The following is a 14,002-nucleotide window of genomic DNA, read 5'->3' as shown; positions in this document are numbered from 1 at the left end:
TTGCACCAAAGTTACCACTCAACCAACTTACCCGACAGAGCTGATTAAGCCACCTCCAGTTTTGGATGAGGCTTTCATATCACACTCTTATAAGCTTCATGACAGAGAACCTCAGACTCTGTCCCTGGTATTGCACCCCAGTTCATCAAGTGTTTGTGAACACACACTCCTGGCTGATTCAAGTGGACAGGCAGCATCTCTGTGCACTGCATTAGTACCAAGGAGAATCAGTCACAGACCAAAATGGAACAATACAATGACATATGGTTGCCACCTGAAAAAATAAAACAGTTGAAGTAAAGTGCAACAGTATCTGTAATGTTACTTTGAGTGGTATCCCAGCCTGGGTGCTCCTTTCCCTGGCTGGCCTTTACTTCCAAACAAAGAGATGGTCATCGTTTCAGGTGTAGGACCTAGGTGATGGACCTCCCCTGGTTAACCATCCTTTCCCTCCTCCTGGAAAGGAAGGAGGGTTTAGTGCATTTCCAAGTTATTAGGCACAGGAAGAATCATTGAAGCAGGTACTGTGCCCTAATAGTCTATCAAAGTATACAGCAGCAGCTTTTTTCTGTGGAAAATACTGACCTCTGGTGGTATGACAGAATTGCACTGAAATTCAGTAAGCTTTCTTCAAGAAAACATTCAAATAGAGTTAGATAAAGATGAGAAGTAATATTGGGGCAGAGTTGCTGCCATTGGATAGGTGGGAAAGATGGCGGAATAATGAGGCCCTACTAGAACCCACTAAAGTTATGGGTTGTTTTTTTTAAAACCCTGTAGTACAGCATAGAAGAACTAAGTACACCTCTACCCCGATATAACACGAATTCAGATATAATGCGGTAAAGCAGTGCTCCCCGGGGGGGTAGGGCTGTGCACGCCGGTGGATCAAAGCAAATTTGATATAACGCAGTTTCACCTATAATGCAGTAAGATTTTTTGGCTCCTGAGGACAGCGTTATATCAGGGTATAGGTGTACAATTTTGGCTTTAAAACCCCTAGGTAATTGGCATTTGACATAACCATAGGCATACCACTTATGACAGAGCAGAAGTTCATGTTGGGGCACATCACTGTGGGCCAGGTTGTTTTTAAAAAAAAAAAAAAAAAAAAAAAAAAGGAGGCCTCAGCTCAATGGTACGTGAACACCTTACAGCTCTTTGCCAAGAACAGCAAGGTCATGAGTTAAGCTTCTAAATAAGTGACTTAGTTTAGGAGACAGCTCTGAGCTAGTAACTACTCCCATTGCTGTCAATGAGGGCTGAGCACTTGTGAAAGTCAGGGCACTTGCTTAGAAGCCCCCTTTAAAGGTCAAATGTGGGGGGGTTGGGGAGAGAGACGAGAGCTTGCCTCCGAACAGTGAGGGTGGGGATAGGCGCTTTCCTCCTACACTGGCCTCTACTCCCCTTGGGGGAGGAATAGATCTCCCGTCACTCCTGCTGCACAGCCCAGCGAATGAGAGACTTGCTTTCCTCCACAGAACAAGCTAGAACCTGGCAGCTGCATACTCAAGCCATCAGGCACTGGGCTGGAGCCCGGCTCACTGCTGAACATGTTATCTTGCAGCAGTGCCTGCAGGGGAGCTGGTGCTCCATATCCATATCCTATTTCACAACTTCACTTTGTGACTGGCACTAGTAAGTCACAGTGACCAGCCCAAGGCACTGCCATCCACAGAGAGACTGGGTCAGATGGAGATAGCTTGCTCTTCTCACATCCTTAGAGAGGCTGAGCAGCTCCAACAGGCTATTCTTTCATTACCTTCAGAGCCTCACAATTAAGTTGCAGTCATTTTATAAAGTCTATTTTATTGTAGTGTAATGACAAGGATAAGACATAAAGATCCCCCTTCCCCCCCCATTAAGTAGGATCTCAGCCCCCCCTCCAAAAAAACCCCCATAAAATGTCATGCACAACACACCCTTATTTTCAGACAAGTCATTTCTATGAAGTTCTCATTTAAAATGATAAAGCTGGAATTCTGTACAGCTAGAGTTTAGAGTTAAGACAAGATGGGACATTTGTTATAAAGACACCACCTTTATGTAAATAAATTGTTTTACATTAGTGCATGTACACATAAGAGGATTAGGTTTGATAGCAAAGAAAGCAAGATAAACTGCAGAGTGCCTAGATAAGAAAAAAAAAAAGGAAGGTGGTGTCAGGAAGACCAAGGGCAATAAAGTTAAGAGTTGCCCTGGTACTGCTTTAATTTACTTCTGGTTTTCAGTTGACTTGTTTGCCTAACAAGGGGCAGTAAACTTGCTTAAACTATAATCCTTTTCAGGTTTCCTGCTAACTGAAGTCTTCCATCTTTCCCCACTCCTTGCATCTAACACGAACAGTACGCAAGGTGTACATTTTCCATGCATAGTGAGATACCAACTTTATTTACATGTCAGCTGTTTGCAGAAAATTCCTTCAAGTTACAAAGAATCAGCGATATGAAACCAGACAGTACAGGGGTCAAGAACTAAAATAACTTTTCTTTTGAGCCACAGCTCTATTCACTTCAGCCAACAGAAACAGGTGTAGGAGACACAGGATTGTTCAAGTTCTGTTGAAAGGAATAGGCCATTTCAGCTCATGAATGGCAAATAAGAGGAAATCAGTAGAAAAAAACCTCAAACTTTCAGCATAGGTTTGCTTTACAAACGTTCAGATTGCTCAACGGAGATTCTATAAGTCTCATTTGGGTGGGTTCGCACTTGTGATGTCCATTCTGGGGGCTTGGCTCTGAGCTTTGGCCGGAAGGGGTCTAGGATCAGGTGGTCACCAAGGTTACTCAGATCAATAGAAGATACAGGCAGCGGAGACTGTGCCGAAGAAGCTGTTCCACTTGCAACCGGCTCCTCAATACAAGCCTTCTTTGTGGGTCTTTTCCTGAGTATTGTGCACAGACTGCTTGCCACCACCACGAGGATGAAGATGAAGAATACTGTAGTACCTACCAGAATTTCCAGGTAGCTGAACAAACCACCAATACCTAAAAAGAAAGATGACAGTCATAGATTCAGCCTCACACCATAGTTTATGGGTCTTGTGTTGAGAGGCTAACTGCAGGTGGGGCTTTTAGTCTGAAGGCAAATCACATTCAGAATGACCCTACACTGCAGTCACTCTAGCTAAGCCTTTCCAAAGCCAGGTGACTTAGGAGCCAAAGTCGTAGTGACTTTCAATAGCTCACGTTCCATTTTCAAAATGAACTTTGGAACTATTATTGCATGCAATATTGTGGCAGGTCCCAGGATATTAGAGATAAGGTGGAGGAGGTAGAAGTTGGTCTAATAAAAGAGGTTACCTAACCCACCTTGTCTCCCTTTGGAGACATTGAAAAAAAATATATGTATGGGACTTTGACTTTTATTAATGTTTACTCATTAATTACATGCACCTTTGAAGCAGCTGCTCTATGCGCTGCTATAGCTGCAGAAGTCCAATTGCAGATTCTTACTGTGATATATGTTATGTAGTCTGGGACAAAGGCAGTCGTCTCCTCATTTCAATCCTCTATCTGGCAGAAGAATTTAGATTCTGAATGGTTTCCAGACCCAGCATAATGTTTTACTCTGATTCTCTTAATGGAGTAGAGCCCCACTAGCAATACCAGCAACACTTTCAAATTGTAATGGATTGTGACACAATGTATCTATTCTAGTTCTCATAGAAGAGAGTGGGGAGCTGACCTGGTAGCACATGGGCATTGATTTCAACTGCCCATTTATTCCCTACAAGTCCCACTGAAATGTTTCTAGTACATTTTGTTCTCCCGTTTATTTTGAATTTTTTCCCCAAAACTAATAGAAAAAGGTAGTTTGGTTATAACTAGAACTGGCTGAATAAAAGGATTCATGAATATCTGAATACGGACACAATTTCATTTGCCTTGTGTTTTTGGCAAAGGCATGTGGAGCCAGCTAGTTTTGTTAAATGGTTTGGCAAATTTTTATAAACATTTCAGAAGTCAATTTGAGAAGAGTTAGCTGACAAAGGAAGGGCTAAATTAACAATTTACAACTAGTCAGAGGGATTAGATTAACTCACTCTAGTTATAATCTGACCCACGATTTGTGCCATCTGTTTTGCCTTATGCAACCCTGCCAAAGAGTGATGTACACACTGGAAGAATCTGAACCCCTTTCTTGCTGCCATCTGCAGAGTTCCACTAAAATATGAACAATTCCAAGGCAATGTGGGTAGTGACTAGGTCACTGGTCAATTCTTTTGCAAACCCATATGCCAAATTCAAGTTGTAACTCTGCAAGAATGTAGGAAGACGAGTCATAGCAAGTAGATCTCTACAGCAGATCTAGGAGAAGGATTAGATGTGTACTTGTCATAATTAATGGAGTGAAGCCAGTCGGCTCCGGACAAACATGCCAAGCAGAGCCTTATTCTGAAAGCCAACATGCTGGATTTCGAAACACTATTTTCATGTACTAGCTACTGCCTCACATCACTGTGCCCAGCCAGTCCTGAAAGTTCTCACGACAATATTGTTCCTCTGCCTGCTCAGTAGAGTGTAGATAGATTTGATAGTTAGAATTTTAAGAGTAAATCTGGTTTTCAACAGCTCAGTGGGGGAGGGGAGAAGAGTCTCTTCTTCACTTATTTACCACTAGAGAATCTTGCTCTGAACAATAGCAAACTAAAAGGTTTCAGAGTAGCTAAACACCTTCAAACTAAAAGGTGTTTTTAAAATGATACAAACCCCTCCGTGGGCACTCATCCTCACTCTAAGAGCAGCTGATTTCTGTTAGTGTTCAGTTTAAGATAATAATCCAAAGTAGGATTTCTACTTTCTCATGGAGAACTTAGAGTACATCTGACACAGCCAGCATTGATAGTCCTTGCAAAGAAATGGGAAAGGTTCCTTGCTCCCTCATCCAGGGCTAGGCACAAAGACCGAATTCTATCAGCAACAGAGTTATTTCTGAATCAAACAATCCACATTTAACAAAGTGAAGATTCATAGTGATTTTTGTTACAAAGGACTAAAGTCAAGAGATTAGCCACTTACTGTGAGGTACTTGTATTTAAACAGTTTTTGCTACTCATACCTGGTTGAGAACATTTCACAGTAAGCGTCTGGACATGAACTCCTTTGGCATATGTTGTCACAACAATAATTGTGATTAATCTATTCAGTGGTGTGGTGCCAATATATACCTAGTACTTGTATTTGAAATGGTATTCAAGAGCACGAAGCTGCATATTTAAGATGCAGCACTACTCAAAGAAAGGAGATGAGCAAGTATAATTCTGTCTCCTCTACCTGATTGTGGAATGCGGACACATAGTGTGCCAGATTTCGTCGGAGAGCGATCTTCGTACTCTTTTTTACAGCGACATAAGTAAGTGCCATCTTCATTGAGGCAGTCAGCCTCATCACCACACATTCCAATTCCAGAGTTGCATTCATTCACATCTGCAATGGAGAGAACAGGTGCAGCAAGTCTGCCGTAGAGTTACACAAGTGCTTCTTCAAAAAGGGGATTTCCTTGAAATACCAGTCACCTTGAACTAATGCGTTATTCCCACCTCAATCCAGTTTTTTTTTTTTTTTTTAATGTAGAGGCTACATAAGAATCAAGTTACGCATAACACAGTGCTCCAAGTCAACTTTACTCAAGCTCTCCTTTTCCCAAGCCAGATCATGTCGATTGTTAAGCCTATTACAAGGAGCAGCAACAGCTTTCAACAGTTCAATAATGCAAAGCACATACCTCTAACTGATAATAAAGCCATCTGCACCTTCTCAGCTCCCATAGATTTGCCAATGAGATCATTCAGTTGAGAATGGAGTAAGACAGACAGATTCCTTTCCTCTGGTTTTAAGTGTAACCAGAAAGTGAATGTTGGTTTTAGGTCATTTGTCCTGCATTAAAGCAAAGTAACTTCAGCTAAGTGGAGAAGAGAAATGTCCATCTGCATATATGTTATTACTGAACTGGGCTCTGGATTCTTCCTCTGATATACATGTCTCAACCCTAGAGGGACTACTTCTAAAGGGAGAGAGGAGTTGGTCATTTCCCCTTTCAATTCTTGGGGAGTTGTGACTGAGACACCCCTCCACATGGAGCTGGATTGAAACCACTAGACTCATTTTTCACTAGGCCACAGACCAGCCATTACACAAAAGCTTTCAGTCTCAACCAACCTTAGCTTGGTTTACCTGATGTCCTAGATGAAGGGGAAAACAAAAAAACAAACAAACAAACAAACAAACAAACAAAAAAAAAAAAAACCACAAAAACCAGAACACAAACTTGCCCTCAGAGGCCTCCTTCTACCACCATGTGTTATAAATTTCAACCAGAAACTGGGAGGGATTTTTAGAATCGTTCTATTTTAATCCACACTAAAAGCCTCTGTGCAACACTACCTTAGGCATTAATTTTTGCAATCTCATTCCTATGGGATTGCATACTACAGTCAATTTGAAGTATAAAAAAAAAAAAAGGAGTTTTCCTACTCTAAGGAAAAGCCATATTTGCAATCCAAAGTAGAAGTCTTGCTTGATCACTGGCAGATGGAGGAGGGATGGCAAAGTTAGAGCAGATAACTAGCATCTAAGTTTCTCTCTTATGAAAAATGACAGTTCTAGATAAGACACTGCATCAATTGGATTTAAGTGATTTTGAGTGGATGTAGGGGGTCACACAGTCAGCCAGCCATACCTTTTGATTTCCTTCAACTTGATTTCATTGACTTTGCTTACCAAGAGTTTCAGGTTCTTTTGTATCTGCAAAGTAACAGAATGCAGAATGTTGATTTTCATAAGGGGGATGACAAATGCTTAGCCAAGTACTACTGTCAAGCCTACTCTAAACAGACTTCCTTACAAAGACAGAGGGCTGTATTTTAGTGGTTCTATAGATGGGGTGGCTGCCTGGGGAAGAAAAGTTGGTCACTAATCTAAGAGGAGTCTTTGAAAGAATATGGGACACCCATCCTCTAGACCAGTTCTCAACCTTTTCCATGCCAGACCACTCCCCACCTTCCTTTAGTTTGGACTCCCATACAGCAATATGGGAAGTTCAGGGGGCATTGTAACCTCCCCACCCCGAGTACCATATCTCGGAACATATTAAATCCTGTAGTAAATGTGGCAGCTGTTTTGACTACAAACAGTAGGCCAGGAGGATTCTGTACCTGTTTCTTCCTTGCAGTGAGTCAGGCAAGGAGGTGAATGCTGTTAGACTAGCTGTGTTAATACCAAACACTGAGGTCTTATCTTCAGTGGGAATTTGCCCAATTCCAGCCATCAGCTAGCTAGCCACTGGAGTGGCTGCAGTGGTGCGAACCCCTAGTGAAGACAAATAAAGCTATCTGCATGGGTGGAACTTACTGGTGCTTGACGCTAGATAAGCTGCACCCACTGAAGACAGCAGCTTTGCCTGACTACACTAGGGATTTACACTAGTGCAGCTATAGCAGTAGCAAAAGTCAGTATAAATCCTCCGTGGAGCCAGTTTACCCAACCTGGAGTATATGACCTATGGCTGGGACTTAAATGTAAGTCCCAGCTCTGAAATGTCAGATTTTAGACACAGTCCTGTGTGCCACCGAACTGATCAGTTATAACTTCATTCCTATAGAGGAACAGGGTCTCTCTTGAAACAGCCACATGTAGCAGCCTTAAAGGCGAACGTTTGTAGGTCTGCTCTCCTTAAGTTAGATAGTGTTGGGTGGCAGCTACTGTAGCAGTTAATTTCTTCTCAAAAATGAGTGTGAAGGCCATAAACTGATCTTACGTTGTCTGAATGTTGATCTTTGTATCATATTCCCATCTATTAGCTTGTAATTTTTATAGTACTTTGAAAATTTACCATAGACTAAGCACGGTCAGAAACACACGGAGGCAAGACACTGGACTGGACACTACAGGGTTAGTGTTGGAACAAAATTAGCATATGGTAGCAAGACGCACAGAAAGGGGCATTTAGAAGGTCTCTGGATGTGAAAGCTGGGACATCAGAGAGCCACAGAGGGACCGTGCACTGGGATATCTTGTCTCAAGGCAGTTTAGTAGCACAACACATCCATCTTACGTGAAGCTTAATGGATTCCATGAGAGTCTTTTTCAGCTCATCTCCACTACGTGGAATCCATCCCTTGTGTTCAATTTCACTAGTTACTTCAAATAAGACATCTGTCAAAAGAAATAAAACCCAATAAGACCTGAGTAAGGAGCATCGATTGTACTGAATTTAGCTGTGTAATTATGATTTAAGTAACTGTTCTGTTTTGTGGTTGCCAACACAGCAGGGGAATAGAACACAACCAGAAGAGCTAAGCCAAGAACATTCTTGATTAAGTCAGTCAGTGCCTTATTAGGTTGATCCTTTTAGAAGTTGTGCCACAGGCAGAACAAAATGTTTGAGAGAATCACAAGTTAAGTTACTATTTATGCAGTACTGTTAGTGTTATGCAAGTATTTACCCCTTTTCACCCAGAAAGGTTACACACTGTAATTTAGAGTCAATCTGTATCCTTCCACTCACTACCAACAAGGGAGTCTCCTTTGGGATGACAAGCTGTTTAACATGATATCTCAAGTAAAGCTGCACAGAGGGTGGTTTAGGTAGGTAGAATGCTGCAAGTGCCATTTGGATAGGATGCCAAAGTTAAGACTATCTGGATGCATGTGTGTTACATGTATGTTTATTCAATGACATTTACCCTCTTCATATATGAATGAATATTAGAAAAATTAGGATTTTGACTGTATTTTTGCAGGTTGGTTCTTTGGCTTACTCCTCGCAATCTGACTTATAGCTTTTTTTTTAGTTGCTTTTGGTCATGCAAGGTACAGGTTGTTATATCGGTTCCCCAGCTGGACAAGCATCATTTGATTGGGTTTCTGGCTCAAATTCATGGAAAGCAAGTCGACTTTCTAAGAGCATTTGAACACAAGAGATTAAAGTTAGCGGTCTCCCAACAGTCAGGCTGGTAAAAATTTCACACCATTCATAGACTAACAAGTGCATGAATACAACTGCAGATAGTTCTTAAGTATCCAGGGAAGATTTTTGCGGTAGGCACCCAGTTCTAGTCAATACACCTACTCTTAGGAATCATGCTTTGGGATCTTTAACATAAGCAAGCAAGACTTTTTTTAAAGCCACAGATGAGATACTAAGCATCCTTCACCCTATCCTTTTCCCACTGAGATCAGATATCTCCAACAAGTTATAAATGAAAGTACATCAAATGAAGGTCCATTGGCACACTGCACGAATAACTACTGATGAACGGGCACTAGTTTTGCCATATAGTTTTAAAACCAAAACCACACAGCTTGGTGCTTAGAGGTATTGATCCCCCAAAAGCACATCCCACTAGACACATTCCACTTTAATAAGCTCTCTCATTGCAGGCAAGTCCTATTTACTGGACCTCTGCTCCTTTGGAATTCAATGATAGCTGTCAATTCCCCAAATGGAGTCAACCTCCTAAGTATAACTAAACTAGGGAGCTCTAGAGAAGATGGTCTCCAAATGAGGAATAAGCAACAGGAGCAAATAAACTCAAAGGAGAGAAATGGTTTCCACAGAGACAAAATGTCAAAGGAACAAGTTGGTTGCTAATGTCACATACGGTCTCCCCTTCTCCTTTTCCCTCACCCCCAGAGGCATCAGCTGATTTTTATTAGTTATGGAGTGCATTGTATTCTACCCGTAGCATATACCATATAATGACTAAAGATGAATAAAATTAAAAACCCTGACGAGTCTTCAGTAGTTATAATTTATGACTATTAGCTGGAAGCAAGTGGTTAATTTCCCCATCTTTAATCTGGTTTCTGGTCAAATGTTAAATGCTCATCTCATGTTTAAAAACCTCACCCATGATAAAACGCTTCCCCTGCCCAAGCCAATTACCTCCAGGATTGTGCTGAGATACCAAGTTGGAATCATTTTGAAGAGATGTGAAGATGGACGCCATATCTGTCAGGGTGAAAGAGAGAAAGGCCAATTTGGTAGCTGTTGAGTAAGGCTAAAAGGGAGGAACACAGTTTTACTATTCAATTATAACTTTATAAAGTATCACTAGCACAAATGGCCCTTCTATTAAAGAATAGGCCTAGTGATCAGGTTACAGTCTGAGGTGCTTCTGCAGTGAAGAGTACTGAGATGGTCTTAAAAAACAAAAACAAAAAACACCATCCAGACAAGTTACACACTGAAAGCCTAAAAAGTTTTTCGAGTGTTCCGTTGAACTAGAGTCTGGTACTATGCGCTGGATCTTCACAATGAGAGTCCAGTAAACTAAGGGCATGTCTACTCTGCCCCACAGTTTGGAGCCAAAGAGAGTTAGTGCAAACTCAGGACCTTTACATTCACACCCGCAGCATCCACATGGGGGAGCTACAGCATAGCACTCTGGTGCTCAACTATTCACACTCCCTTAATCCAGGCTACAGGGCAGCATAGGCATGCTCTAAATTCTTTCCCCACCTCACGAAGTGGCAGGAGTGTTCAAAATGTTGGACTCTAGTGAGCCTCCACTTTTAAGATGTCAGTTATAAAGTTTGGTAGGGAAAATAAACCCATCAGTTACAAACCAAACTTGTGGATTTTGAGGCAAGTGAAAGTTTTAGAGGAGGTGAGGCAAGAAAACAAGCTGACAAATGCAGTTTTAACTGTGGAGAGAGTGTACGAATCTCAACAAGTATGGCAGAAATGTAGGCCCAAGTCCTGTGAAACACTATAAATGCTGAGAGAAGAACATGAGCCAAGATGTCTAGTGCATAAAAACTTTCCTTCCTCAGAAACAGCTAGGCACAGAAGAGGTGTATAGGGGGACATGCTGTTTACATTCAGAACAAATGGGGATGGTGAAATTCATGTAAAATTATCCAACACTTCCCAAAAAGTTATTTCTGACCCTGACAGGAAGCTTCTTTCTGAAGCACTAAAAAAGCCACACCCATCAACACTAGAAACCTTGTCTTGTTTATTGCCTTAACATGACCATATCTCTGCCAATCCAAGTAGATAATCTATCTATATAAAGTTTGCTTAATTAGAACTTACCAAAGGAATCTTTTTCATGTTCTATTTTCAAGGATGCAGTGTCCTTTGATACTCCACCAGAAGAGGCATAGGAAGGAGGTGATTTTGTGCTCATGATCAGTGGTGGTGCTTTGTCTTTGGTTACTGGCGAGCCAAGATGTGCGGTAGCAACAGATGTCTTTCCCAACAGGCCACTTCTGGTGCTTCTTGGGAGAACAAGTTTGAATTCAGTAGCAGTGGTCTCTGCATGGTAGCTGCTAGAGACATCCAGCGTGTTGTGTAGGGCTACAGTAACCAGGATGGACTCTGTTTTGAGAACTCTCTTAGGAGTTCCCAAAATAAGAGGCTCAACATTAGGTTGAACATTTTTGAGGGCAGAAGCTGGCTTCAGGTACAGATCACTGTTGTCATTTTCCTTTCTGTGTGTTTGACGTTCACTAGGACTTTCTTTAATTCTTCTCTCCAAGTTCATCACATGCTGTAGCTGACCAGTTACTTCTTGACCATCCCCGCTCAGCCCTGTATTAGACTGGAAGTCTTCCACAAAAGCAGCAGGATGACTGGCCACTTTCTCATCATTCACATGGTTTGACTGGAGCACCTCTCTGTCTCTGATCGGCGCAGCTCTAAAGCTTTGAGAAGAGGTCGTCCGAATGTTCTGCTCTTCCCATGTGCCCTGCAGAGATCGCAAGCCATGAGGAGTAGGCTGTCTATGCACAGCTTGTCTTCCAACTGGCTGTAGGTCTTCCATATTAGCTGGTCTCCAGAGAGCAGCTGAGCTGTGCTGTGGTCCTACTGACTTTGTTGTTTTGACACTTCGCATCTCCACAGATTTCATAGGCTCCTTTAAATGCAGAGTCTCCGAGAGCAGGTTCGAGTGGATTGTTGGCCTGTCCATAAGTTTACTGAAAGCAATAGTTTGCTCTTTTGCATTTTGGATGTTTAGCCTCAATATATTTAATGCTGGTGTTACCATTAGAAAGTCAGAACGTTTTTCTTCCCTACTGTTTTCATTACCCAAAGATTTCATAACCTGCTGCCACTTCAGATCATGAGTTCTGAAGGTCATGTTGTCCATGGCTTTTAAGAGAGGGACGTGTGTGTTGTTCCCAAGAACAAACCTTAAGAAAGTCTCTAGTCTTGTTGAGCTTCCATTTTTGGCCCAGCCTTCTTCGTCCAACGTAGGCAGCTTGTTAAGCAGTTGATTTTCATCATGAGCTGTGCTGGTCTTTACAAAATCCAGAAGACCTCTGTAGTGTTTTACGGGTGATTTAGGGTAGAATCGGATACTTCCGTACTTAGTTTTCCTAGTTGTTTTTTGAACTGGCTCTTGAGGAGTTGCAGTATCATTTGTAGATCTTGAAGTTTCATAGTCCTTGAATATATAATACTGTCCTTTGAAATATTTGCGTTCATGGTTTAAGGAATTGCCCTTGGACAGAAACACGACATGGACAGCCAAAGCCTGAGTAGCAAAGATCAGAGTACCTTGGTTCTTACAAGCATAAACTACTTTTCTTTCCACACTTGACAAGACCCCTTGAAAAATTATTTTATCGGGGTTTTCATCACAATCTTCCTTCCCCTGAAATCCCTTTATGTAAATCAGGATGTGTTTTTGGGGGCCTGCCCAAATGGTCCAGTTGCACCAGATGTTGGTTTGAATACCACTACTTGCTGGTGGGGAAAATGTCCCAATTTCATCTTTCAAGGTGACGTGGCAACTTCTTATAGGAATATACAGCAACAACCAAGGCAATTCTGGCACTGAGGAAGGAAGGATTATGCATGGAAGGAAAAGAAAAATCAGTACTATCAATCTTCATTCTAGAAACTTTAACAAAAACAAACAACCTTGTTTACAAGCAAAGCTGATTCCTTCCATCATAGGAAGAGACCTGTCTGAGTGCATTCCTACTGCTAGGTTGTTTTTCTACCCTCTCTCTTGCTTTAAATTGTAAAAAAAAAAAAAAAAAGTTTAGAGGGAGTAAAAAGTATTACTGGGGCTCTTGGTTAGCTATGCAAACTGGTATGACTGACAGTTCTCTGTGCTGTTTTTTCAGTTACCACTTCCTAATTTTGAGGAAAATTCTAATGGTTAGGGATAGAGCTAGTCAAATTATTCATTATGACCAGACACAAGTTGTCAGTCTAATTTTTAATTGTTTCCACCAGCTCTATAGTTGGGCAGACTGCTGGGTAAATCATTTGCTTGGTTAATTGAAACGGTCAAGTTACTCAAATATTTGCTCTTCAGCCAGCTCCATTTAACGTTGGCAATATCCACCAAGAACCATGCTAACTGGATAGCAAGAATCTGTCCCCTAGGTCATCAGGATCTGGCAGTAGTGAAGAGGTGTAGTGTAAGAAACTTTGCCACTGACACCCAGACAGGACTGGTGAGGACCAACATAAGTTCAAAAGAGTATCTCACTCCCAGGATTGATGGGACAATGAGACGTCTGCAGAGAGGCGGGAAGCAAATAGAGCTCATCAAGCACCCTTTTTGGTGATCACAAGAGGGCATAAATGATCATGCTTCCAGTAATGCCAGTCATGAGTCACAAGAACACTGGGGTCCAAAATTAGATTGCAGAGAGAGAAACAAAGTTGTTATTCTATTAGAACCAATCAAGATGGGCAGTCAAAAGGGGACACAATGCCCTTCGGACTAGTGGGTGAGGGGAAGAATTTTGGCACATGGGCTGCCTAGTTACTAAATGAAACTTGAAACCACAACTCCCCAACTGTCCCTTTAGACCACAGCTAGGATGCCAGTTCCACAATCCCAATCATTAGAATTCCTACACTAGATTGCATGTTAGTGCAAAGAAACCCCTATTTTTCAGATTTCTTTTGGACTCATCTGCTGAATTGATCAGCATTAAAAATAATTAGAAGCCGGTAACTGCATACTTTGCACAGCAGCTGTAAGCATTCAGCATCAGAGGAGTGTACAGAAACTTCTAATCAAATACTG

At 41.7% G+C, this 14,002-nt stretch overlaps 1 protein-coding gene across 2 annotated transcripts in view; it reads right to left on the bottom strand.

Moving 5' to 3' along the window:
- Window positions 1–2,474: 2,474 nt before the first annotated feature.
- The window catches only part of LOC117874249, a 90,901-nt gene continuing 79,373 nt past the window's right edge, over window positions 2,475–14,002 (bottom strand). The window contains exons 5-11 of one of the 2 annotated variants that reach the window (XM_034764172.1): window positions 11,044–12,789; window positions 9,889–9,954; window positions 8,056–8,156; window positions 6,682–6,746; window positions 5,728–5,879; window positions 5,277–5,429; window positions 2,475–2,987 (exon numbers count right to left, since the gene is read on the bottom strand). In XM_034764172.1, the coding sequence (XP_034620063.1) occupies window positions 2,650–2,987; window positions 5,277–5,429; window positions 5,728–5,879; window positions 6,682–6,746; window positions 8,056–8,156; window positions 9,889–9,954; window positions 11,044–12,789 (2,621 nt within the window). In that variant the 3' untranslated portion in view covers window positions 2,475–2,649. Of the gene's footprint in view, window positions 2,988–5,276; window positions 5,430–5,727; window positions 5,880–6,681; window positions 6,747–8,055; window positions 8,157–9,888; window positions 10,004–11,043; window positions 12,790–14,002 lie in introns of those variants that run through there. The other variant, XM_034764173.1, reaches the window with a different exon arrangement.

Source organism: Trachemys scripta, chromosome 3 (assembly GCF_013100865.1).
Source record: "Trachemys scripta elegans isolate TJP31775 chromosome 3, CAS_Tse_1.0, whole genome shotgun sequence".
NCBI classification, from domain to species: Eukaryota; Metazoa; Chordata; order Testudines; family Emydidae; genus Trachemys; species Trachemys scripta.
The sequence above is the reverse complement of the archived record's forward strand: the minus strand, read 5'-3'. Positions and strand labels throughout refer to the sequence as shown.